Raw genomic sequence first — 27,687 nt, forward strand, 5'->3', positions numbered from 1 at the left:
ATGGCCATGAGGGTAGACAGTAGGCCCAGGGGAGTCCCTGGCAGTGGCTGTGACCTGGGCACAGCCCGAGAACACATGCAAGCGGTCACCAGAAACTACATCACCCACCCCCGTGTCAGTGAGTACAATCCCTGCAGGGGGGTGGGGGTGGGCGCTGCTGGGTGGTTCTGCTTCTTAGGCTCAGGGAAAGAGGAGGATCTGAGGCAGAGGAAGATCTAGGGGGCTCTCGGTCCAGCAGAGTGACACCATGGGCTGCCCCGGATAAGGGGCCATCTCTGTAGCTGGGGGATGGGGTCCCCAGCCCAGGCTACCCAACAGGGAGGGCAGGAACCTTGCAGGAACCTCTCAGTCATCTCCCTTACCCTGTACTGAGACCCCAAGTCCAGAGAGAGCTCCCCACTGCCCCAAGAGAGTGTGTTTGTGATACATGCTTTGTGCGAATCAGTGTGTGTTGGGGGGGGGGGGGCGTTGTGCGTGTACACCAGGACACTCAGCACAAGGAAATGTGCCATCAGGTGTTCTCAGGGAATGTGTGTGGCAGGGCAGACTGTGTGTGCTTTCTCGCGGTGGGGACATACGTGCCACTGCGTGTCGTGTCCGCAGGTACATGTCATGCGTGCATTTTGGGGAAGGTGTCTGTGTGTCTAACCCAGGGCAAGGCGCCTGCCTGGGTACGTGTGTGCTCCCACCTTCACTTAGGTGGGGATGGGTGTAAATATGTGTGTGACCGCTTGCAGATGTGTGTGATCAGAGTGAGGAAATGTGGGACAGTGTGTGTGCATGCTTGTAGGTTCAGTGTGAGCGTGTGGGTCCGCGCACGAGCGTGCATGCTCATGGAGAGAATGTGGGTACGTGGGCAGGTGATGTCGAATGTCTGTGTAGGGACAGCCCAGTGTATGCCCTTGCAGGACTCAGAGGGGGCCACCCCGAGGTGTGTCCAGATATCTGGGGCTCAGAAACCAGTAAGGCTCTGAGGACCAAAGGGGGTACTGGCTGCATCTCTCCTTGCCAAGGTCATTCTCCAGTTCTCAGGTTCTCAGGCAGCCCAGCTCACTGGCATAAACCGGCCTGGCCAGGACGGGCCACGGAGAGCCAGAGGCTCCCGCCAGGGCCAGGGCGTGTGAACAGAGAAGCTGGCCCAGCACAGCCTCCCGCCCTCTGTCTGCTGTTACCCAGGCAGCAGGGGGAGGAGCCGCCCGACAGGGCAGCCTGGAGAGCCAGGTCTGCGTTGAATGGGGCTGGCAGCCACCCAGAACAGACCAAGTGCAGTGTGGGCAGGCCCCATGCGGAGGAACACAGCAGGGGGTGTGCAGGCACCTCCAGGGGCCTGAGGCAGGCACTGAGGGGTGGAGCACATTCCAGCAGAGGAGAAACTAAGCGGGGCCAGATTTAGCAAGGAGGCCCTGCAGGCCTGGCCCTGTGGAGGCACCCAGGAAGCAGCGGGAAGCGCTGAGGCCCAGATCCCCCCCTGGGGCAAAGCAGGGGTCATGAAGGCCCGGAAATACCCCAGCCAGTCCCCTGCTTGGGTCCAGAGCCCAGGCCTGGTGGAGATCTGAGCTCCTCCCCCAACTACCCTTCCTTGCAGGGTGCCTTCCCAGGGACCCTGACAGGTGCCACCTCACCCCAGGGCCTCCTCCAGCCAGTTCCCTCCAGCCTGCACCTTATTTAGAGTCAACAAGGCTTGGTACAGAGAAACACCCAGGAGATGTGACCCAGGCTGGGACCCAGGGGTGGCAGCACCCCCGGTGTCTGTGTGTCCCTTCACGGGTCCCCCACCCAGGTGAATGTGTCACACCCAACAGCTGACCTGGAGACAAGGTTCTGCTGAGGGGGAGTCCCTCCACCCTCCACCCCACCGGCTCTTCTCCCCACCAGCATTAAAGTTGTTCCTGCATTGTTCCTGCAGTGACAAAGGCTGCACACCAGTGTCCTCATAGCGTACCCCCCAGGGGCCAGCCCCTGCCCCACTGACAGCCTCCCCAACCCGGGATCAGATCTGATTCCTCAGTGTGCTTCTGTGACCACAGCTTTCTCCAGTTCCCATCCCCCTTCTCCTCTGGGGCCTGAGGGGTTTCCTGCCTGAAGGGTGTGGAGGGGGGTTGGGAGAGGAGGGTGGGGGTGGGGAGAGGGCAGGTGCAGAACTACAGCTGTGCGCTCAGGTCACTGAGGCAGGTCTCCTGTGTCTCTTTGCCCATCTCCCCCAGCCTGGCCTCTGACCCCCGAGGACTCTGGATTTCTGGACAGTAGAACTTTATGTAAAGATAGAAGGAACCTAGGAGGAAAGGTGGGGGACCAGAAGGACAGGGATGGGGCAACTGGCTTCCAACCCCAGGGCTTCCTCGGCCATGGGTGGGGTGAGTCCAAGAGAAGGCTTCCTGGAGGAGGAGAGGGACCAACAGGCCTGAGGCCTTAAGGGTGATTTCACTGCAGTGGCTGAGGTCATGAGCCAGAAAGGTGGGGGCAGGGTAGACTTGGATGGGAAGGGAATTCCAGCAATATGCGCCCTGGTTGAGAAGGGACCATTTGCCTCCCTGAGAGCTAGAGCTCTTTCTCCAAGGGGAGGAGGTGGCATGGAGTTTTTTCCTATTGCGTGGGGCAGAAGATGCTAGGCAGGGCCTCGGGTAGGAGGGGATGCGGGGGGGCAGGGTGCCGCAGGAGCAAAGCTTGGACCCACAGGCTATCAGCCCAGCTGGAGGGGTAGAGCCAGGTCAGATCACCCAGAGGCTGGAGTGCCAAACCTCCAGCTTTGCCGCCTGACTCAGTTTCCTCAACGGAAAGGCCAGGGAGGTCACGCTGAAAGAGTTCCACCCGGCTGGTCCTGGACTGATTCTAAGAAGCCTGGGCTTCCAGCCCCTTGCCCTCCCTCTGCTAATCCCTCGGGAGGGGATCAGGGAGGAGGTGCGGGACCTGCTGCCCCGGGCTTGCCCCCACCCCAGTCTCACGCCTGGGCGACTGGCTCAGCCCTCTCCCAGGACGCTGCAGGTGTGGCTGCATTGGCCCTAATTAGTGGGCTGCGTGGAGCCCCGCTGAGCCTTTGACGGGGAAGGCAGAGGGGAGGTGGGGGCAGGGAGGGGCTCCAAGCCTGTGGCCCTAAGTGCTACCCGAAGTGTCAGCTAGGACAATGGAGAAGGGGAGGGGGAAGAGCCGAGGGAGGGAGTGTCTGCAAAGTCTCAGGAAGGCCTATTGAGGGAGTGCCCCTCAGAGGTCTTCCGGGCCAGGCCCCTGCCTCCATTACTACCCACCCCCCTGCACCTCACCAAGGTTGAGGAGTAGGTGCCAAGGCTGGAGGCAGTGCCACAGGAGAAATCAGCCAACCTCTGGGCCTCTGTGGTCCACAATCAGCTGGGGGTGGGTACACACAAAAAACCCAGCTTCCGTCAAGGACACCTTTGGCCCAGCCCCCACCTTGGCTGTGTCCAGACTAGACAGCCTCTAAGGGAAGATAGGCTCCAGTCTGACCTGGGAGGCAACAGAGCCCTGGTCTGAGGGGGGCGACATGACCCATCTCATTAAGGACCACAGGCTGGAAAAGAGGATGCCCTCTATCTAGGGTGTCCCCTGAGGGCTGTGGGACTTCAGTGGGGGAGCAGAGCCAGGGGACTGTAGGACTAAGTCAGGGGCTGGGCGTTGTGGGATATGAAAAGCCACACGGAACAGCCAGAGTGGTTTTTCTGCAGCCAAAGGGCCCAGCCTGTGGAGGGTGGACTCATCTAGCAAGCATTTAGGAACCCCGAGAGAGAGAGCGCGCGAGACCAGTGCCTCTAGAAACCCAGAAAGCTGGTTTATGGCTGAGGCTGGTGGGATGAGCTGGGGGCTTACAGACCACACACTGGGCACCCAACCCAAGGGCCCTCTGAGCTGCTCCCAGCTGCTCACCACTGCTCCCCCCATCTCAGGTGCCCTCCCCGAGGTTGCTCTGTGGGGATTTCCACCAGACAGCTTTCCCGGAAAGAAGCTGTGAAATGGGGGGAGCCCGCTGGGACGAAGGGAGGAAGTTGAAAGACTAGACTCAGAGGCAGAATTGGAAAGAGTTCCCTGGGGCTTTGTGGACCTTGAGCCCCTCCCCACCCCAGCCCACCCAGTCTGCAAGTTGCTTCAGCCATCTCAGCCCTTTGGGCCGGTCTGGTATTTTCGCTATAGGGCCAGCGGGAGGCCAGCTCTTCCCAGGGCTTTCTAAAATCAGGCTCTGGTCTGCTCTGCCTGGTCCCCTTGGGGTGGCCTAGAGAGAAGCCTCACTGGATAATGCATGGGGAGGGAGGAAGGTGGGCGAAGGAAAGCAGCAATGGAGCCAGAAGTTGGGCTGTGAGGGTCACCCAGCGGTGCGGGGACTGGGGCCGAGGCAGTCCCTGGGAGATTCCAGGGGCGCCTGGGTGGCTCAGTCGGTTGAAAGCATCTGCCTTGGGCTCCAGGCATGATCCCATGGTCCTGGGATTGAGTCCCGACTTGGGCTTCCTGCCCCCAGGGAAGTCTGCTTCTCTCTCTCCTTCTACCTCTCCCCCTGCTCATGTGCTCTGTTGCTTGCTCAGTCTCTCTCAAATAAATAAGATCTTTTTTAAAAAGTAAGATGGGAGATACCAGAGCTTGCTTGATGGGAGGGCCAACAGAGGAGGAGATGCTGGCCATTTCCCCTAGACAGCAGTCATCCTGGAGCCTGGACCCTGGGGCCAGGAAAGGTGGGTCTAAGAGGAAAGGTTGGATACTTTCTCCCCTCTTCCAGAGGAACCTGAAGGAGTTCCTGCCACTCCAGGGCCAAGCAGAAAAGAAAAGATCTTCTCGTGCCCTCCTGTTCTTGAGTTTTCCTAGCAGTCTCTAAGCTCAGAAGAGCCTTGCCCAGCTGCCCTTGCCCAAGTCCCAGTGTGACCACTGAGCCCCAGACTGGAGAGTGCTTGAGCTGGGGGCATTGAGTTTCTCTTGGTGTGGGGTGACTTGGTGACTTGGCACCGGGCTTGCACGGAAGCATGAGGGCAAGTGGCTGGGAGCCAGTGTGGTCTGATGGGAAGCGCAGACTGGGATCCCAGCCCCAGCTCTGCCACGAGCATGCTGGGTGACCCTGGAATAGGTTTTTCACCCCCATTCTCCTCCCCTTTTGAGAAGAGGGTTAGAACAGGGTTCTTCCAAACTGTGAGTGATCCCGTGACCTTACAGACACTCTGACCATCCTGCCCTGCCAGGGTCCCTCATTTCAGCTGTCCCACTGGTGCTTCACAGGGAAGAGATGTATATCCCAGGGTCATGGGTGAGGGAGAGCCCCAGGGGTTCCCAGCTAGCCTCTAGCATAAGCGAGATAGACTTCCTGTCTAGCTGTCCGTGGCTCTCCTATTGGGGTCCCCAACACTGGAGTTAGAGGCTCCCTGTAAGCTGAGCTCATGTCCCCATTTTTGGTTCTCTCCAGCCACTAGGACTGGGACGTTCCTCTTCTTTCTCCTTCCTTGTCATTCTTTCCCCTCCCCCACAGGCACCCAGGGAGCCCAGGTTGTCTAGGACCCTCCCTGGCAAGGCCTCATGACAAGGCAGAGACCCTGGCTGATTTTTCTCATCGGTTCCTGCACCAGCCCCCACCACCCCCACGCAGGCGCACAGGTGCATGTGGGCGCAGGCGCACAGGCTCAGTGCTCAGTCAGTGTCGAGTGATCCCAGAGGGCCACAGAGGGCAGTTCAGTTGTCCTCTCTAGCTGGGGGCCAGAAGCTTTTGGAAAATGCTGTGGGTCAGAGAGGAGGGGGTGGGTAAGATGGGGGCTGAGGCCGGAGGGGAAGCAGTCTCAAGATAAGAAAGACTTCTGGATGGCTGAGGGGGAGGAGAGGACTCTGAGGGGCCTCTGCCCTTGCCCTGGCCCTCCCCCAGCCTTCTGCAGGTGTCCAAGCCAGCGGGGGGCCCTGCGGGCAGGGGCATGACCCTTACAGCAATGGTGGCTGGCCCTGTCACAGCTAATGACCCTGACAGCCCAGACTGGGAAGGAGGTGGGGGTGGTGCGCACAGGGAGGGAAAGCAGAGGATGCCTGTGTGTGTGTGTGTGTGTGTGTGTGTGTGTGTGTGTGTGTGTATGTCTGGGTGTGAGACCCTCATCCACCTCCACCCCTCCCCCCAGCCTACAGGACTGTGTGCAGCGTCAATGGGCCCCTGGTGGTGCTGGACCAGGTCAAGGTAAGACTTCTATTTCTTCCCAGGCCCCAAGGCCAAATCCCATGGGCCCACTTGTCCCTTCTAATTCCCTGTCACACGTCCCCACATTCTTCCTCCCTAGCTTTCTCCCCAGCCACCCTGGTTTCCCTTCCTGCATTTTCAGTGCACCCCCATTCCCACTCTGGGCCTTCAGGGACCCACATCTACCGCCAAGGAGCTAGGCTGTTGTGTCTCTTCCTTTGGCAGTGCAATGGTTGTGTTGACCTTACTTCCATCAGCTGCATCCTTTCAAAGGAACAGAAGGCAGAGGGGCAATGCCAGCTAACTCTTTTCCAGAGCTCAAGGTTTTCAAAGGCTTTTGGAATATCTCAGCCTGGGAACCAGCTGTGCTGTGGGTGGGATGTAAAGTGGGTCTCCCAGAAAGAAATGAGATGTTGGCTCCTTTGTGTCCCCCCGGGAATGGCAAGACCCTGGCAGAGACCGACAGCGTTTTGAATCTGGGGTTGGGGATTCTTTTTTTTTTTTTTTTTAAGATTTTATTTATTTATGACAGAGGGAGATAGCGAGAGAGGAAACACAAGCTAGGGGGAAGCAGGAGAGGGAGAAGCAGGCTCCCTGCCAAGCAGGGAGCCCGATATGGGGCTTGATCCCAGAACCCTGGGAGCATGACCTGAGCCAAAGGCAGACGCCTAACCAACTGAGCCGCCCAGGCGCCCTGGGGTTGGGGATTCTTAAGCCATCAAGGGCCCTGTCAAGGTATGAGAGGGGTATGTGCAATGGGAGGGACACTGTGGAGGCAGTGTGTCCCTCCCAGGCTCCCACTGCGCGTAACCCACCCCAGACTGAGAAACTGGTGCCACCCTGGAGTCATCCTTTCCTGGACCCCAGTCCGTCATTGCCAATGATCTGCGAGCAGTCTCCCACCCCAGCGCTCCCTGATTTGGCCATGGCCTCTGGGCCCCCAGCGTGGGGCCCTCCTGTCCCCCATGTTCCCCCCTGCAGCCTGAACCCTTTCATTTCCCTGCTTCAGACTCATCTAGAACTCCCAGTGCCTTCACCTTACAGGCCCTACATTCTGTCAGGGTTCCTGCACACCTCTCCGCTCTCACACCACATCCCCTCCTCTCTGCATGGAGCTGCCATTTGATGTCTCTAGGCCTTTGCTCATATCTTCCCTCTGCCTCTCCAGCTACCTTTCCCCCATACCTTCCTCTGACTCACCCCCAAGACTGGCTGAGAGGTCACTTCTAGATGTCTCGCCCAGGTCCCTTGGCAATGAGCCTGTCCCTCCTCTCCCTCTTTGTACTGTCCCCTTCGCAGCTCTGTCAAGCCATTTGAGCACCACCTGGCCACATGTCCCCTCACTGCCTCCACAGTGTCCCTCCCATTGCACCTTACTTCTAAGTCCCCGGAGCCCCACCCTGCACTTCTGCTGAACACCCAGTCCATTGCAGGTGCTCAATTTGCTCAAAGGAAGGGTGAGTACATGAATGAGAGGCAAGAACGAGTAAGTTAGAATAACTAAATCTGACCCTCTCATTCCCGGAAACCAGATTCCGAGTTCATACAGACCTCCCTGTTTTTTGTTTTTTGGTTTTTGTTTTTCAGACCTTCCCGTTTGACCCACTAAACTTGGGGAGGCTGTGGGAGGGGGTGTGATGGAGTGCTTATGTGTGTGCATGTGATGGTGGGGTGCCCCCCCCAGTCTGACTCAGACTCCCCAGCCCACCCTTCCTACTAGCTATCTGTCAATTCGAGATCAGCAGCATCAGTACTACCTGAGGACTTGTTAGAAATATGGATTCTGGGGGCATCTGGGTTGCTTAGTGGGTTAAAGCCTCTGCCGTCGGCTCAGGTCATGATCCCAGGGTCCTGGGATCGAGCCCCACATCGGGCTCTCTGCTCTGAAGGGAGCCTGCTTCCTCCTCTCTCTCTCTCTGCCTGCCTCTCTGCCTGCTTGTGATCTCTGTCTGTCAAATAAATAGATAAAAAATCTTAAAAAGAAAAAAATAAAGAAATATGGATTCTCAGGCTCCTACCCAAGACTGACAGGATCAGAAACTCTAAGGTGGGTGGGCGGCAGGGGGGAGGAATGCAAAATTCATTCTCTAAAAGCCCTTCAAGGTGATATGATGCTCCCTGAAGTTTGAGAAGCATCTGTTTCGGCTTGTGAATGCTGGTTTCCTCATCTAGTAAATGGTCAGAGAGTTGTTGTGAGGATCAAATCAGATAAATGTTATTTTTATTAATAATTCCTCCTTGAGAACGGTAGCCCTAGCTCTGCCTGGAAGGCAGAAATGCTGATACGCCTGATTAGGCAGTTGGTGCCATCTGCTGCCCCCTCGCATGGTACGGAGAGTCAGTACCTGCACAGCCATCCACTCTCCCGGCCGTTAAATGGGGCTAGACTAGGAAACGAGACAGATCCCCAGACCTGTGGCTCTGTGCCTGTTATATGCATCTGTAACTCTTAGAACAGAGTAAGTGGGTGATGGAGACACCCAGAGGACCCTGGACTTGCAGAGGGAAGAAAAAGAAGCAGTTATATATAGTCTCATAAGTTCAGGAGATGGAGAAGACAGCTTTATATACCCCTCTTTGGGTTCTGCACCCCCTTCCCCCTTCCCATTTGCTTGGGCAAAATGCCACAATTCCGCCTCTGCAGCGCCACCTGCTGCCCAAATCGAGCCACACCTGCGATGACACTTAGGCTTCCATCCTTCTCAAAAGGAAAAATGCTTGTCGGGGGAAGAATTTTGTGTAGATCGGAAGTTCTCAGCCCAGGGAATAAGGGCCTTGAAATTGTACGCAAACCTTTGAAGTCGTGTATCCAGGTGCCTGTGCATTTTACTAGAGTTAGCTTCCACAGTTTTCATCTGATTTTTGGAGGTCTGAGTGGAAACTAAAAAATCCTAAAGGCTAAAACCCTGAGTGTAGACTTTAAAAAGCACCCCCCTCTCCAGATTACTAAACATCCACACGCCCAGCTCTGATCTCACAAACAGTCACACACAGGTTGTGCAAGCATTAAAGAGGAGTCAGGTTAGCTAGTGGACAGCCACCTGCTTGGGTTTCATTAGAGAGATTTTACTAGAGCAGTGGTTTTTGAACTTGAGCATGCATGAGAATCCCTTGGAATGATTCTTTGGGTCCCAACCCAGAGTTCTGATTCAGCAGTCTGAGGTTAAGGCCCAAGAATCTGCATTTCAGAGAAGTTCCCAGGTGCTGCTGCTGCTGCTGGGCTGGGGACCACATTAGACAATTCAGTGCTCTAGAAATCTTCCAGCTGCTGTGTTTTGATGCAGACCAATCTTTATTGAGACTTGAAGAAAGCCTCATCTTATCCACCAGACTTGGTTCCAAATGTCTGAGGCTACTTCCCAACTTGTAAAGGAAAAAGCTTTCAGAAGTATGTGTATCAGCTCTGAAGACAGTTTCCAAAGAGGGCTTTTCCCAAACTGCCCTGGGCATCGTCAGAAGGAAAGGATTCAAGGCCAGGGCTTTCTCAAACAAGTGTTGCCAGGCTTGCTAAGAACTTCCCATTTCGAGGAGTGCAACATTGTGGGCAGCAGCTCCTCTCTGCCTGAGCCCTGGCTGGCTGAGAACTCAGCAGAATCCCTGGCAGAGGACGAAGGTGGCCTTAAACCATCCCTTCCTCCCCCCAGTCTTCCTAGGGACCCAGAGTGGGAGTTGAGAGAATCAGGCTCTGAAGTGGGGCTCCTTTGAGTATAAGGTCATCATCACACCCTGGAATCCTCCCCCTACACTCCCCCGTTCTAACGGGCTGTGACCACCCCTGCCCACCACAAATAACCCAGGCAGACACACACAGTGGAGCCTGGTATTCTCTTCCTAGAGGATTCTAGGATTCCACCACACCCTCCATGACGGGGTGTGATGGTCCTGACCATTCTTCCCGGTGTCTGACTGCAATCTTTCTCTTCTCTACAGTTCATTTCCTCTTATTTCATGGATGTCATCTGTCAGGGACACACAGGACACCGCCCCTCTCTGTTCTCCTTTCCTCTGCCCTCCCTCACTCTCAATAAACCCACAGGAACAGGGATGACTTTTTATCACCTGGCTGTCTGGTATTTATCGGGCTCGTGGCCTCCTTTCTTTTGGGCCCGCCTTGGCCTGCCCTCTGCCGGGCAGTTTTCCTCCTGAGGTTAACAGCCCAGTAGGCAAGGAGGCGGGTGGCTGCCTGGGACAGAGACTGACCCACAGAACAGCCTTGGAAAACTAGGGCTTGAGTTAACGTCTGTCCCGGGGCGTCCCAGCCCTGGCTCTTGGGCGCCCTCTTGTGGTTGACAAGCCAAAGACCGCTGGACCGGAGCTGCCCGCAGACCTCCGCGCCTTCCTCCGGGGGCGAGCCCTGCTCGCCTAGCAACCCCACTCGGAGGGGTGGGTGGTTTGGGGGAGAAGGAGGTAGCTTTCCTGACGTCCGCGTCGCAGAACGAGTAGGGGCTCGAGCCGGAGCTTCCTCCTGCGACCTCAAAGCAGCAAACGCTCCGGTCTCAAGTTCCACCTTCCCAGGCCCGCAGTGGTGCCCCGCCTCTTCACACCCCTTTGGGAAATTGAGCCACCCACCCCACCCAACCCTTAAGGTCACTATGTTAGGTCGAGCGGGGGATTTAATATAGTAAGGATGGTGATGACCAGTCGCACAATACTTGAACATCCCCAATTACTTTTTAATTACCAAAAATATATAATAATAATAATAATTAATAAATAAATAAAAAACATGGTGCTTGTAAACGGTGGGAGAAAAGACAAGTTAACTGTCCCTATCCTCTTTTATCCCCAGCTTCTTGAGATAACCAAGGTGAAGATTCTGCTGATAAGAGGCAAATAGCGTGCATGTTGGCGTTTTACGTTGGTGTCGGTCTCTTAAAAACATGTCAGGGATTCCCTCCGTGTCAGTAGCGTTCTTCCTGAGAGCAGCCCGGAGCCTGGACGTCCTGTGATGGACTCAGTGGTTTCATCATTGGCAGACGTTCGCTGTGTTTCCAGGCTTTGCTATTACAGATGGTACAGCAAAACACATCCCTTTCGTACTGGTGCCTTTATTGCTGTAAGGTAGATCCCCCAAAATGAAATTTCTACTTCAAAATGTATATTGATTTAAAAATAGATTTTAGAGGCACCTGCGTGGCTCAGCCCTTAGGCGTCGGCCTTCGTCTCAGGTCATGATCCCAGGGTCCTGGGATCAAGCCGCACAATAGGCTCTCTGCTCCGCGGTGAGCCTGCTTCTCCCCCTCCCACTCCCCTTGCTTGTGTTCCCTCTCTCGCTGTGTCTCTCTCTGTCAAATTAATAAATAAGAACTTTAAAAAATAGATTTTTAAATAGATACTGAAGATTTGGGGATCACATTGCCAGCTCAGCAGGATTGTGGGGATTCACATTCCTGTCTCCCCTGTGTTAGAGGACCCACTTTCCAGCATCCGTGCCAGCCCCAAACATGTTCTGTCTTGGAATTTTGCCTGTCTAATCAATGAGAATAATACTACCTTGTTTTTTTAATTTATATTTGAGAGTCTTTTTATCTGTTTGGATTTCACTTTCTCCTCTATGACATCTTTCTACATATTGAGGTTTGCCTTTTGAGTTATGGGAGCTCCTTGTTTATTGTTTGCATTTTTTAAATTAAGATTTTTATTATTTATTTGAGAGAGAGAGAGAGAGCAAGAGACAGCATGAGCAGGGAGAGATAGAGAGCCCCGATGTGTGGCTCCATCCCAGGACTCTGGGACCATGACCCAGGCGGAAGGCAGACGCTTAACTGCTTAACCCACTGAGCCATCCAGGAGCCTCTATGGTCAAGTATCTCTGTTTTTGCATTTATGGCTTCCAGATTTCTTACCTTACTCAAAGACATCTTTCTTGCCCAGCTTTTCTAGAAAAGCTAAGAAAAGGGAAGAAGAAAGGCTCCTGTAGTATTTTGTTCATCTTAGCTTTGTATGTAAAGTTTTTACATATGGCTTGAATGTATGTGTGTTTATGATGTGGGTATCTTCTAAGTAGATACCGGTTCTATTGGTACCATTTATTCAGTAAATTCTATTTTTCCCTGTGAAGTAATGTGCCCCATTTGTTCTACAACAGTCTTCTAAATCCTGGGATCCGTTTCTGGACTCGAATCTGCCCCACTGATCCATCCGTCTACCCCACCCCAACAATTAACCCTGTGACTTCTGTAGCTTCAGAACACGGTTGTTGTTTTTTTTTAAATAGCTAATACAGTACTATAATTCATACAAATAAAAGTTAATACATGTTGATCTAAATCCGATCTCTGAATTATCCCAGATAATTTCTTTCATTTTTAATTTTTTCCTTTTTAAAAAAATTTTTATTTATTTTTTAAATTTCTTTTCAGTGTTCCAGAATTCATTGTTTATGCACCACACCCAGTGCTCCATGCAATACGTGCCCTCCATAATACCCACCACCAGGCTCACCCAACCTCCCAGCCCCCACCCCAGAGCACATTTTCACATCTGCTAAGGCAAGTCCTCCACTATGATCTTTTCCACAACTATTTTTGGATATTGTCAAACACTTAGAAGAATTTTTAAAATGATTTTATTAAATTCTAGAAGAAACAAGAATCCATTGGGAATGCATTTAATTTATATACTTTTGAAAAAGATTGATATTTTTATGACAGTGAGTCATTCTGTCTTGGACAACAGTATTGTTCTCTATTTGTTCAGGGCTTGTTCAATGTCCTTCACCAAGATTTTATTATTCTCTTGTACCTCTCTTGTCAAATTTATTTCCAGATATTGTATGGGTTTGGGCCCTATTGTGGATGGAACATTTTTCTCCAATTCCTCATCCGTTTATGGCTGGAATAGAAAAAAAAGATTCTTTTTTTTTTTTTTAAAGATTTTGTTTATTTATTTGATAGACAGAGATTACAAGTAGTCAGAGAGACAGGCAGGCAGAGAGGAGGAAGCAGGCTCCCCTCCGAGCAGAGAGCCCGATGTGGGGCTCGATCGCAGGACCCTGAGACCATGACCTGAGACGAAGGCAGAGGCTTTAACCCACTGAGCCACCCAGGTGCCCCTCTTTTTTTTTTTTTTAACTAAAGTATATGGACACACAATGGTACAAGAGATTGATTTTTATGCATTTATCTTGTATACAGCTGCCAACTTCTCTTATTAATTCTGGGGGTTTTATTTTTTTAACTAGAGTGCCTCTTGGGTTTTTCTAGATATACAATATCATCCGAAATGAAGGGAATTCTGCCTCTTTTTCCATTGGGGCGCTTTAATTTTACTTGTGATTTTGAAACAATTTCAAACTTATAAAAAGTTGCAAAAATAAAAATAGTACCAGGAACGTCTATATACCCAATTGTTAATATTTTACCCCATTTGTTCTGTCTTTTGCTCTACGTGTGTGTGTGTGTGTGTGCATAATTTTTGCCTAGATCTTTTTTTTTTTTAAGATTTTATTCATTTACTTGACAGATAGAGATCACAAGTAGGCAGAGAGGCAGGCAGAGAGAGAGAGGAGAAAGCAGGCTCCCCGCGGAGCAGAGAGCCCGATGTGGGGCTCGATCCCAGGACCCTGGGATCATGACCTGAGCCACCCAGGTGCCCCACTTGCCTAGATCTTTTAGGGGTAAATTATCCCCCAAAACTCCAGTGTTTATTTCTTTTTTTTTTTTCCAGTGTTTATTTCTAAAGAATAAGGATGTTTTCTTGCATAACAACAGTAGTTACCAACTTCTGAAATTTACACGGATACATTTAGCTGATCAACCATCTACATTCCAGTTTACCAGCTGCCCTAATGAAATCTTATATAGCATTTTCTGGCCTCCAGCAGAGGATCCAGCCTGAGGTCAGGTTCTGCCTTTAGTGGTCACATCTCTGCAGCCTCCTTTAACCTAGAACATTCCCACAGCCTTTCTCTGACATTTCTGAAGAATACAGTCTCCTCGCTCACTATCTCTTTTTTTTAGATGAAGCATTCTCCACTTACGTTTATTATAGTATACTTTTTAATTTCTCTTTTTTGGGTTTTCTTGTATAAACCATAATTTCCAAAACAATATTAAGTAACAACAGCAATATGGGCATCTCTGGGTGTTACTGATTTTATTAGAAATAAAAGTGGGGGGCGCCTGGGTGGTTCAGTGGGTTAAACCTCTGCCTTCTGCTCAGGTCATGATCTCAGGGTCCTGGGATCAAGTCCCACATCCGGACTCCTTGCTCGGGCTGGGAGTCTCCTTCTCCCTCTGTCTGCTGCTCCTCCTGCTTGTGCTCTCTCTCTGACAAATAAATAAACAAGATTAAAAACAAAAAGCACTGCCAAATTTTATCAAAAGCCTTTTGAGTTTCTATTTACATAATTCTGTAGGGTTTCTTTTTTAATTCGTGTTTACAAGAAACTTCCCTATTATTATGAATTATATATTGTCAAATGTTGACAAATTCCCAAGATTGATTTATCTAGGCTTACATTCTTTTGATGAGCCCTGTTTGATCATACCTAATTGTTTATTTAATACACTGTTTGACTTGACTGGCTAATAGTTTATAATTTCTGCATCTATATTTATAAGAGAAACTGGTCTACTTTTTGGGGGGTGTCCTATCTTTACTACATTTGAGGTTTGGGAAATTTTCTATTTTATAGTTTCATTGCCTTCTAGTGTTTCTTTCTGTTCATTATATTATTTTTAAAAATTTTTTATTTATTTATTTGACAGAGATCACAAGTAGACAGAGAGGCAGGCAGAGAGAGGGGGGAAGCAGGCTCCCCGCCAAGCAGAGAGCCTGATTCGGGGCTTGAGCCTGACTCTGGGATCATGACCTGAGCCGAAGGCAGAGGCTTTAACCCACTGAGCCATCCAGGCGCCGCTGTTCATTATATTATATTGGCTGGTTCTTCCAATGTAGTACTGAATAGAACGATAATAGCAGTCGTTGTTTTGCTCCTAATTTTCTAAAAAAATTATTTATTTATTTATTTTGAAGGATCTGAATTTTTTTAAATTATTATCCCAGCAGATATTACACTAGAGAAAATTATTGGGAAAATACAAATAGAGTTATTAAAAACACAAGCTGATTATTCCTATTTGAGAGAGAAGAGCAGAGCAAGCAAGAGAGAACACAAGTTGGGCAAGGAGGGGTGGAGGGAGAGGGAGACTGCCCATTGAGCAGGGAGCCAATGCAGAACTCAATCCCAGGACCCAGAGATCATGGCCTGAGCAGAAGGCAGATCCTTAATCGACTGAGCCCCCCAGGCGCCCCTGTTTTGCTCCTAATTTTATTTTATTTTATTTATTTTTTTAAGACTTTATTTATTTGAGATAGAGAGAGAGAGAGCAGGAAGAGAGGTCAGCGGGAGAAGCAGACACCCTGCCAAGCAGGGAGCCCTATACGGTACTTGATCCCGGGACTCCAGGATTGTGACCCAAGCTGAAGGCAGTCGCCTAACCAACTGAGCCACCCGGGCACCCCTGCTCCTAATTTTTTTTTTTTTAAAGATTTTATTTATTTATTTGACAGAGAGAGATCGCAAGTAGGCAGAGCGGCAGGCAGAGAGCGAAAGGGAAGCAGGCTCCCTGCTGAGCAGAGAGCCCGACTCGGGGATCGATCCCACGACCCTGAGATCATGACCTGAGCCGAAGGCAGAGGTCTAACCCACTGAGCCACCCAGGTGCCCCCCTGCTCCTAATTTTTTTTTTTAAGATTTTATTTATTTATCTGACAGAGATCACAAGTAGGCAGAGAGGCCGACAGAGAGAGAGGAGGAAGCAGGCTCCCTGCTGAGCAGAGAGCCCGATGTGGGACTCGATCCCAGGACCCTGAGATCATGACCGGAGCTGAAGGCAGAGGCTTAACCCACTGAGCCACCCAGGCGCTCCCCCTGCTCCTAATTTTAAAGGGACTGTCTTATATGTTACATCAGAGTATGTTATCAGAAGCTTTTTTTTTTTGAGGATGCTTTTTGGAGTTAAGGAATTTTCCTTTTATTCTCCATTTTCAAAGAGTAGTTTTGTTCTTTAATTGTGAATATCATGATTCTTTAATCTTCAAAGTTTTTGTTTTTAATCATGGATAGTTTTTTAAAACTTTTTCTGGAATGTTAAGATGATCACAGGTTTTTTTTTTAATCCTGCAAATCATTAATAAAGTAAATTAATTACATTATCAGATTTCTAATATTAGACTAACCTTGAATTGTCAGAATAATTCCAACTTGGTCTTTTTAACTTTTATGTGTGTGTGTGTTTGTCTTTATTTTTTGATTTTTTAATCTTTCTTTTATTATTTGGTTTGTAATTTGACCTTTTTTTTTTTTTTTACTTTGTTGGATTTGGTTTGTTATTATTTTGCACAGGACTTTTGTATTTATATTCATAAGCGAGATTGCCTATAATTTCCTCTTCATTGTCTTATTTTGTATTGGGGTTATCCTTACCTCATAAAATTAATTAAAGACCATCCCTTTTCCATTAGTCTTTTGAAGAGCTCAGGTAAGTTTCAAATTATTTGTGCTTTGTCAGAACTTACTTGTGAAACTACCTGGGACTGGTGTTTCCTTTGTGAAAGATTTTACACTATTTATGTAATATCTTAAAGACTGTAGGACTATTCCAGCTTTCTGTTTGGTTTCTAGTTGGTTTTGGTTTGAGTTTTATTCTTCTAAGACTTTGTTCATTTCATCTAAGTTCTGAACTATATGGCATACAGTTGTTCGCAATTCCTTTTTATTCCTTTTGAATATTATTAGTGTAGCTGGTTTTGACTTTTTTACTCCAACAGTTATTTATGTCTTTGCTCTTTCTTCATCAGTTTATTTTATCAGTCTATTTTACTAGGCTTTCAACGAACCAATTTGGTTCTTAATCTTCCTTGTTGTATATTTGTTCTCCGTGTTAATGATTTCTGACCTTTTATTATTTCTTCTAGTATATATATATATATATACATTTAAAAAAATTTTTTTTAGTTCCCTTTAGTTAACATAGTGTTGTGTTACAACATAGTGATTCACACTTCCGTACATCACAGGTGCTCATCACAGGTGCCCTCCTTAATCCCCATCACCTCTTTTCCTCACCCCCCATCCCACTTTCTTGGGGTTTTTAATGCTGTTCTTTTTTCTCACTTTTCATGTTGCATACTCTTAAACTTCCTCAGTTTTTTTCTTTTCTAACATAAGCATTTAAAGCTTAAATGTGGGGCACCTGGAGCAGTTGGTTAAGCACCTGACTTTCGGTTTCAGCCCAGGTCGTGACCTCAGGGCCCTAATCTCAGGATCTTGAGATCAAGCCCCATATCCGGGGCTCTGTGCTCAGGGTGAAGGCTGCTTGAGATTCTCTCTCCCTCTCCCTTAGCCCCTCCCCCTGGCTTTCTCTCTAAAATAAATAAAGAAATCTTTTTTTAAAAATGAAGTTTAGGGGCGCCTGGGTGGCTCAGTTGGTTAAGCCACTGCCTTCGGCTCAGGTCATGATCCCGGAGTCCTGGGATCGAGTCCTGCATCGGGCTCCCAGTTTCACAGGGAGTCTGCTTCTCCGTCTTACCTTCTACCTTCTCATGCTCTCTCTCTCTCTCTCTCTCAAATAAATAAATAAAATCTTAAAAAAATAAAGTTTAGATGCATCACATATATATCGATATGCAGTTTTTCATTATTGCTTAGTGCTTAATATTTTCTTTCTTTTTTAAAATTTATTTATTTATTTGACAGAGAGAGAGACAGCGAGAGAGGGAACACAAGCAGGGGGAGTGGGAGATGGAGAAGCAGGCTTCCTGCTGAGCAGGGAGCCTGATGAGGGCTTGATCCCCAGGACCCTGGGATCATGACCTGAGCCGAAGGCAGAGGCTTTAACCCATTGAGCCACCCAGGTGCCCTAGTGCTTAATATTTTCTAATTCTGTCTTCTTCTACATTAGGTTTGAGATTTCCAAATCTATGAAGTTTGTCTAACCATCTTTTTGTTTTTGATTTCTAACTTGTTTTGATTATGGTCAGAAAACATAGTACAGCCCGATTTATTCTATAGGTCTTGGCACAAAGGGATACCCTTTCTCATTCTTTTCCATTTCATCTAGCGTGTCAGTTTTGATTCCCTCTGCTGTCCAAGGAGTAATTTAGTGGAGTACTTTAACCTTTCAGAATATGAGGAGCACTGTGGGGAGGGATGTCATCTTTTTACCATTTGTTTTTACTAGATTCTGATTCTGACTTACTCCCTGAAGTAACTCAATCACCAGGGAAGCTAGGTGAGGGAGACTCCTTCCAGGACCTCCCCTGGAAGAAGGTACAGGCAGGGCTTAGGTCTCTGGGGCTGGCAAGAGCTGAAGTCAGTGTCATTGCGGGGGGCGGGGGTCGGCTCTCCCAGCCCAGCTCTCCGGCCTCAGCCTCTTCTGGAAGTAGGGAAAGACCGGGACCCTGGTTGCTGGAGCATGCACAGACTGCAGGGACTGTGGGATTTCCTTGGGGCAGACCTCCACCTGCCCAACCTGCTCAACCTGCTCCCTGTGGTCCTGGAAGGACAGCCTTATTGTTTTTTTAAAATTATAATTCATATAAACTTCCTTCTTTTTTTAAAAAAGATTTTATTTATTTATTTGACAGAGAGAGACACAGCGAGAGAGGGAACGCAAACAGGGGGAGTGGGAGAGGGAGAAGCAGGCCTCCTGCTGAGCAGGGAGCCTGATGCAGGGCTCGAACCCAGGATGCTGGGATCATGACCTGAGCCGAAGGCAGACGCCCAATGACTGGACCACCCAGGCGCCCCTAAACTTCCTTCTTTTAAAGCACACAATTCAGTGGTTTTTAGTACATACACAGAGCTGTACAACTATCACCACTATCTGATTCCAGAACATTTTCATCACCTCCAGAAGAATCCCTGTACCTGTTGTCACCCCCAGTCATCCTTCCAGCCCCCCGCAGCCCCGAATCTTTCTGTCTTTATGGATCAGATTATTTCAGATACTTCGTATTCAATGGAATCATATAACTCGTGACCTGTTGTTTCTGGCATCTTTCGCCTACTTAGCGTGTTTCCAGGGTTCATCCGTGTTTTCAAAGGATCAGTATTGCGTTCGTTTTTAAGGCTGATAACACTCTGTGGTACAAATACGCCATCTTCTGTTTCTCCATTCACCGTCTGTGGACATTTGGGTTGTTTCCACCTTGGGGCTACTATGAATAAGGCTGCTACTTGTATGTGAACATTCGTATACAGTCATACACAAATTTTTGTGTGGCCAGGTTTTCATTTCTCTTGGGCCAGTGGACTTGCTGGGTCATATGTATCTCTCTGTTTAGCCCTTTGAGGAAGCGCCAGAGTGTTTTCCAAAGAGGCTGCACCATCTCGAGGGGTCCGATTTGTCCACACCCTCAACCACACGGTAGTCCCTTGGACTTCAGCCACACTCACGAGTGGGACCTGGTATCTCGTCGTGGTTTTGATCTGTGTTTCTTCAGTGGCGAGGGATGAGCATCTTAGGGGCTTCTTGGTCATTTGTGTATCTTCTTTGGAGAAATGTCCATTTAGATCCTTTGCTCGTTTTAAAGTTCCGGTATTTGTATTTTTATTGTTGAGCTGTAAGAGCTCTTTATAGATTCCTGATACTAGCCTGGTTCTTTTCAAATGGATAAGAAGAGATAACTACAGTTGCTCATAGCCAAAAGAGAAGTGACTGCCTGATTCTTTTTATTCCTGAAACCTGTGAGGACGACACGTGAATCAGCCCCAGCCCGGTGACTAGGGAAAGACGGCCACTGGTACGAGGGGACACCTGGCAGCCCAGGACACACTGTGCCAGTGTGTCCGCCATCAGTCCATAGGGGCAGAGACAACAGTGCTGTCCATGGGACCTAAACAGCCATAGTAGTGATTACATTTTATTGAGTTGTTACAGGTCCCGGGCACCAGCTAATGACTTCACGTAGCTCACTTTCTCCCCACAGAAGCCCTATGAGGTATTATTATTACCCCCATTTGAAAGACGAAGAAAGTAATGCTCAGAGACGTGAAGTAACTTCACAAGGTCACACAGCTTCTAAGCATCAGAGCTTCAGTTCTAACCCTGGTCTTTAACTCTAAAGTCAGTGCTCTACCCATCCAGGTGTACTGCCTTCCAAACAGAACCCGAATGTCCCACCTCCAGCCCTTCAAGTTCACCTAATAGTGCCTGGTCACTTCAAGACAGAAGCTTGAGACTGGGTCAAGGAGGGATGGGGGGAGATAGGGACTTCACCTCTGGTCTCACCGCTGCTCTGGGCTGCTCTCCCCTCCTGCCAGTTCGCACAGTATGCTGAGATCGTCAACTTCACCCTCCCTGACGGCACTCAGAGAAGCGGGCAGGTGCTTGAGGTGTCTGGGACCAAGGCAATTGTTCAGGTAAGTGGTGTCAGGGCGATGTTGCCTGACTGAATAAATGAACGAACCCGCAAAGTGCCCGACTATCTTAATAGGCTCCGAAGGCAGGAAATGTCCTATTTTCCCAAGAGCGTCTTGCCCAGAGCTGGGCACAAGGGAGCCTAGAATGGAAGGCCCCATTCTCCCCAGCAAGACCCTTATTAGAGTAATTAACCTCTTGTCCCATAGGTGTTTGAAGGAACCTCTGGCATCGATGCCCAGAAGACCACCTGTGAATTCACAGGGGACATCCTACGGACTCCAGTGTCAGAAGACATGCTGGGTGAGGATGGGGGTAGGGATATGGGGGGGTGCTCCTCTGTCCTCCCAGCCCAGCTTCCCTGACCACACACTTAGCACACTGTGTTGTCCTTTCCTCTTTGCCTGTCTGCCTCCCTGTGAGTTCTTTGAGGTCAGAGGTATGTCTTTTCTCTCTGATCCCCCAACTCTAGCTCAGGACCAGACATACAGATGTTCCGTAAATGAGGAAGGCAGGTTCAGTTAACTAGGGGCACAGTAGGTAGTCGTCTATTTGGGTTAGGCTGAAACAGAGTACACACCCCCCAGTTTTCTCCCAAGATCTGCCATACCTGGCCCTCTCCTCTTTCTAGCTCTAAAACCCTCCATTAGAGTAATTTCCTGGGCTAGTGCCTCACCTGTAAAGATTTCTGGGAGAGGAGGGAAGATCCCCAAGCCAGCTCTCTGTGGGTAACTAAGGGCTGATGGGAGAGGGACATGAGGGGCCGGTGGGAGGCAGTGGTGGTGTGGAGGGTGAGCAGCAGTGAGGGAGACCCAGGGCTGGCCCTGAGCATCCCCCAACAGGTCGCGTCTTCAACGGCTCTGGCAAGCCCATTGACAAGGGGCCAGTGGTCATGGCAGAGGACTTCCTGGATATCAATGGTGAGTCACCAGAGGCAGGCTCTGGACAGCTTTTGGGACCCAGTCCCCAATCACCTTCCTCACTCCCAGCCACCGCCTCTGCCACCTTGCCCTCGGAAGTTCTGCCTCAGATACAGACCAGAGGCAATGGGCCAGGGCTCACCCGCAAGCTGATCGGACCACCAGGCAGATCAGGTGTGCAGTGAGAATTGCAGAGGCCTCTCTGTCCCCAAATCTGCCACAGAGCCTGAAATACTGCCCTTTGTGTCCCATTCCTTTCAGTGCCATCATCATGTGCAAAGTTCCATGGGTGCCCCAAGACCCTCACTCTCCTGCCTTCCAGTGCCCCGTCACCGCCTCTCAGAGGCCCCTGGGCTGGCTTTCAGAAGGAGACACAGCCCCGAGGCCATCCCGAGTCCTCCACTCCTGTCAGTTCTGAGGATGAGATGGAGGCCCCACAGTGGTCTGCGGCTGGCCCCCAACCACTCAGCAAATCAGAGGCAGAGCCCAGAACACACATCCCCTCAGGAAGCAGCTCTCCAGGCCACCCTCCATTCCTTCGAAGGCACACATGACCCCTGCTTAGCCTTGGGGGCCTTGGCCTGAGTGCCCACCTGCCTGCTGCTTCTAATAGGCCAGGTGGCATGTCCAAGGGAGCAGTGGGCCATGGCTATTGACATACAAACTAATTCAAGTGCAATACACTTGCATTTCAAAACCGCCTTTCACATGCTCACTAGTCACTTGTGACCAGGGCTACTGGCAGTGTAGTTAGAACACATACTCATTATCACAGAAAATTCTGTTCAGTAGTGCTGCTCTGGAGTCTGGTGCAGGGTTGGGGGCGGGCAGGGATGGACTTGAACCCTCAAGCGTGGGTCCATGATCTCCTTCTCCCAGGCCAGCCCATCAACCCCCATGACCGCATCTACCCCAAGGAGATGATTCAGACGGGCATCTCTCCCATTGATGTCATGAACAGCATTGCCCGTGGTCAGAAGATCCCCATCTTCTCAGCAGCTGGGCTCCCCCACAATGAGGTGAGACCTGCAGGGTCCTACAGATGTGACCAAGAGGAAGACCCAGGGCAGAGGCCAGGGCTGGTGGCCAGTGAGGAGGGTCTCCTGAGTCAAACAGGCAGGGACCAGCCATGCAGGGGTCATCACCGCCCAGACTGGTAGCTGTCCTCTGGAAGCTCATGGACTCAGGGCTGCAGAAGACCTCCTCAGGGTCCCCAAGGGGATCTTCAAGCCTCCACCATGAGGAAGGCTATAGGACCTGGGGGAACCCTTTCATCTTTCTGGCCTTGGATCCCTCTCATCAAAGGCCTTGGCAGGAGGAAGGACTGGAAATTGCTCCATCCGTCATCCTCCGTGGTGGTCAGTGGGCTGGGCTCCGGGCTCTGGCTCTGACACCCTTCCTTCCAATCCACCTCACCCCAGATTGCTGCCCAGATCTGCCGCCAGGCTGGGCTGGTGAAGAAGTCCAAGGCTGTGCTGGATTATCATGACGACAACTTTGCCATTGTCTTTGCGGCCATGGGGGTAAGAGAAGCAGGGCAGATTGGCAAGGTCTGGAAGCTGTGAGCAGGCAGTCTTGTCTTTTCAGACCCTGGCTCTGTCTGATACGATAAAGGAGGCATAATCCTTCTCCCTGAGAAGCTATTGGTGTCCAGGCCTATCTGGTGGGAGAAGCAAGAACATGACTGAAGGGGGTGGTTCACTGACAAGGACAGTGTGTCCGTCAGTGCATTCCAGAGGACGTGGCAGCTATCAGATGAGCCCAGGGTGGCCTAGAGGAGGAAGAAGCCAGGGAATTTGGGAAGACAGCTTCAGGGAGGGGATACCATGGGGCCCTCAGAGGGCCCAAGGAGGGGTTTAGCAGGGAAGCAGCTGGCTGAGTGAGGGGTTGGGATGGCACTGAGCAGAGCTCAACCTGAAGAAATCTGAACTCTTTGGGGACCTGGGGAGAGCAAACCCAGCCCCTGCCTTTTCCAGTTTTAGGTCATCCCAGGGACTGTTAGTCAATAGGCTTTACTGAGAAGAGATGGGAGGGGCCAGGGCCCCTGCCCTTAGGCTGCAGACACACACCCCCCCCTCCAACCCTCCCTGCTGTGTGTCCAGGTGAACATGGAGACAGCCAGGTTCTTCAAGTCTGACTTCGAGCAGAACGGCACCATGGGGAATGTCTGCCTCTTCCTGAACTTGGCCAACGACCCCACGTGAGCCATCCCCTGATACCCAGACTGTCTGCAGGCAGCGGGCCCTGTCCCCTCTCAACACCCACAGTACCAGAGCTCAGGCGTATCCCAGAACCACAGCCATGGGCCAGAGCTGGGAAAACAACCCCTTGTTGTGCAGAGGGGGAAAATGAGGCTCGGGAAGGGGTAGGGCTAGCCTGTGGAGAGACAGAGGGAACCGGCTCACAGCCCCGCCTGCCACCTGCAGCCCATCTGTTCTTCCCATAATCTGCGTCCAGCCACTGTCCCCAGTCAGGCCTCCTTATCCTTGAGTCACTTCCACAAAGTCACCACTAAGGAGAGATTTCCTTAAACCACGTACTGACAAAAACTGCTGTTGTCTTTTAAAAATTTTCTTACTTGAGTAAAGTTGACATACAATATTACATTAGTTTCAGGTGTACGACATAGCGGTCCAGTTTCTCTGTGGCTTAATGCTGTGCTTGCCACAGGTGTACCTACTGTCAGTCCCCATACAGCACTATGACAATAGCATTGGCCCTGTTCCCTCCACGGTGCCCTTCTCTGGAACTGGACGCCTGTGACTCCCGCTCTCCTTCACCTGTTCTGCCCATCTCCCCACCCCTTCTCTCTGGCAACCATCAGTTTATTCTCTGTATGTATAGGTCTGATTCTGCTTTTTGTTGGTTTATTCATTTGGAAAACTGCTACTTTTAAAGTTTAGGAAATGTGAGTTAAGTCTATGCGTCAGGTGAACGAAAAAAAAATTCTGATAAAACGATCGTGGGTACTGAAGGTGCTCCAAAAATGAAGTAACAGAATTCCGGAGACCAGGAGGACATCGCCAGAGAAAAGACCCATGGAACAGAGCTTGAGGACAGAGAGAGCCTGGAGCCAGAGGGTGGGAGTCAGGAGAGCGCAGAGTGCAAGGGGGCTGCCAGGCGGGCAGGGCAAGCCTATGGGATGTACGCACCAGGCATGCTCTAGAGTAGGGAGAGGAACCTTATGGAAAGAATCCATAGAGTGCCCCAGCTGAGCCAGTGCGGGGGTGGGGGTAGGAGGAGGAGGCTGGGGAAGACAGAGCGACAGCAGGAGCCCTGCCCCTGCCTCGTTCTGAGAGGCCAGAGCCCCCTCACCTTCAGGCCCACAGGGACAGGGTGCTGTCATTCTCCATCAGCCCCCTGACCCTGCCTGGCCCACTCCAACCCAACTCCCTGCCTGTTCCAGGCTCCCTACCCTTTCCTCCCTTGGACAGCAGGAGGGAGGAGCGTTGGACTTCTTGATGAACTGCCTGCCCCAGGAACCACAGCCCCGACACGGGGCTTGGGAGCTGGGGCTCATCCCACCGGCTCCCCTGCTGCTGTGCACACCTGACTGTCCACTCAGCACTTGGGGCTAAATGGAGCACAGGCCTAGGCCTCTGGGCTCTCTGAACATGGGGTGTCCCTCCTCCAGGATCGAGCGGATCGTCACCCCACGCCTGGCACTGACCACTGCTGAGTTCCTTGCCTACCAGTGTGAGAAGCACGTGCTGGTCATCCTGACTGACATGAGTTCCTATGCAGAGGCCTTGCGGGAGGTGAGGCAGCCTGGGAAGAGTGTCGGGGTCATGCCTGCCTCTCCCTGGTCCCTCTACCCTGAAACTCATCCATCCAAGCCTGACGCCGCTCACTCTGTTTCTCAGTCACTGAACCTCCCACTCAGCCTCTTGCCCCCTCTCTTAGCCCAGTGACACTGACGTTGCAGGTCTCAGCTGCCAGAGAGGAGGTGCCGGGGCGCCGAGGCTTCCCGGGGTACATGTATACAGACCTGGCCACCATCTATGAGCGGGCCGGCCGCGTGGAGGGCCGGGGAGGGTCCATCACTCAGATCCCCATCCTCACCATGCCCAATGACGGTGAGTCTCTTGGCTGCCCACTGCCCTGTGCAGCCCCCTGCCCTCCCTTCTCACTGGGATGCTTAAAGGGCCCGTGGTTTTCTGCACAGATGTGCAGTAGCTCTGTTTCTCCATCAGGGGATTCTCTTGTCTTCTCCTTGCCTCCACATACCTCATCACTCCCATGAGAGGAACAGAGCCCAGGCGTCCTTGAGCTGTTGGAGACGTGTGCCCCGTCTACACTGACACCACTGTATTTCCTTGCAGATATCACCCACCCAATCCCAGACCTGACGGGCTTCATCACGGAGGGACAGATCTACGTGGACAGACAGCTTCATAACAGACAAGTATTGTCCCCTCCCCTACGACTTATTGCTCTGCTCACAACCCCAGAGACACTGATGGACAGATGTCCCAGCACTTACAGAGCTTTAGTTCTCTGTCAATTAGGAGGGGGTGGGCAAGGCTACCTCCAAAGAGGAAAAGAGGAGACGACCCAGGAAGACTGTGTGGTCACAGACACAAGACAGGTCTGGCTAGAATCCAGACCACCTGCCTGTGGGAACCTTGAGAAAATTATCTCATCCTTCTGATGCTAGGTTTCCTCATCTATAAAACAGAAACTGACCACTCAGTGGAGTGCACTGCAGAGGATACAATCAGTTGGCATATAGAAAGCCTCCAGCAGATAGTAGATACTCAATAAATACCGCTTCTCTTTGCTTTCCAGTGATATGCTCAGTGAGCAAAACAGTGGGTAACTGACACAAGTAGATGGTGAATAATGTGCCAGCAGGTTACAAATGTGCCTGTTCCATCTGAGGTTAAAGGCAGCCCCCTGTGACTTTTCCCTCTGCTTAGTAGCTTCCTTCTTTACAGCTATTAACTATTAAGCTTCAACCTGGTTTTTGTCCAAATAATCAAAGGTTTTAAAATAGTGACTTCCATTACCTAATGTCATGTCCTGTCCCCCCTCCACCCTCCTGTCTAGGAGCATACCTTAGACACCTGTATGCCCAAGCTCTAGAACTGTGGGCGATAGAGGAGGGTGGCGTGACTAACCCCCTCTCTGTGGGACAAGTGAGCAGCAGTCTCTTGAGCACCCCAGGGAGAGGAGAGACAAGTAGGGGTAGAAAGGAAAGGAAACTCTGGACCCTGCCTTCTGCCACTTCCTTCTTCTGCTTCCCCAGATCTATCCTCCCATCAATGTGCTCCCTTCCCTGTCGCGGCTGATGAAGTCTGCCATTGGGGAGGGCATGACGAGAAAGGACCACGGAGACGTCTCCAACCAACTGGTAAGCACGAGAAAGCCCAGGGACTGGAGGGTATGCTAGTTTCAGAAGCCAGAGGTTTGAGCCCTTCCTGGACCACGAGCTGTTCTCCAGCAAAATCCCTCCCCTTTTGGGGTCTCCAGTCAGCCAAACTGGGGCCCACTGGGCTCCCGTGATACGCCTGCGGTGACGGCTGGACCGTTCTCCCCTTCACCTAGTATGCTTGCTATGCCATCGGGAAGGACGTGCAGGCCATGAAGGCAGTGGTGGGGGAGGAAGCGCTCACTTCGGAGGACCTGCTCTATCTGGAATTCCTGCAGAAATTCGAGAAGAACTTCATCAACCAGGGTGAGGCGCGCTCGGGGTGTGCAGGCAGTAACCCCCTTACCCGGCCACATACACGCGCGCACACGCCTAACCCTCCTGCTCCGACCCTAGGCCCCTACGAGAACCGCTCGGTGTTCGAGTCCTTGGACCTGGGCTGGAAGCTGTTGCGCATCTTCCCGAAGGAGATGCTGAAGCGCATCCCGCAGAGCGTGCTCGAGGAGTTCTACTCCCGCGAGGGGGCGCCGCAGGACCCCGCTTCTGACACTGCGCTCTAGCCCCGCCCACAGGCGGATCCCGGCGCTCCATCCCGGGAGCCCCTGCTCTACGCCAGTTCTACAACCACCTCGGTGTCTGCCAAGGTCCCGCACACCTGAACCAACCGCTTGAGTGCCCACTGTCAGCCCCCCGCCGGCTTAGGGCGGGAGGCGGGCTCCTACGCTTCATCCCTCCCCCTGGATTCCCTGCACTGGGAAAGAACAAAAGGTTGTTCCGCCTGTATTAAGCTTGGGATAATCACCTGGAGAGCTTTACAGAATACCAAGGCCCAGGCTCCAAACCAGATCAGTTGATCTGAATCTGGAGGCAGAAGTCCTCTGCATT

The 27,687-nt window shown here is 51.2% G+C and overlaps 1 protein-coding gene across 1 annotated transcript; it reads left to right on the forward strand.

Annotated features, from left to right (window-relative positions):
- LOC111148052 (ATPase H+ transporting V1 subunit B1) lies at positions 1-27,687 on the forward strand. Its single transcript, XM_022504425.1, has 14 exons — positions 1-118; positions 6,087-6,142; positions 20,415-20,513; positions 20,721-20,814; positions 21,354-21,431; positions 22,311-22,450; positions 22,853-22,954; positions 23,534-23,631; positions 25,066-25,189; positions 25,357-25,507; positions 25,754-25,836; positions 26,680-26,784; positions 26,979-27,108; positions 27,199-27,687. Exons 1-14 carry the CDS (start codon positions 1-3, stop codon positions 27,360-27,362), a joined length of 1,542 nt encoding a protein of 513 aa, XP_022360133.1. The 3' UTR covers positions 27,363-27,687.

Source organism: Enhydra lutris, unplaced genomic scaffold (assembly GCF_002288905.1).
Source record: "Enhydra lutris kenyoni isolate GAN:26980312 unplaced genomic scaffold, ASM228890v2 scaffoldscaffold18, whole genome shotgun sequence".
In the NCBI taxonomy this organism is placed as follows: Eukaryota; Metazoa; Chordata; class Mammalia; order Carnivora; family Mustelidae; genus Enhydra; species Enhydra lutris.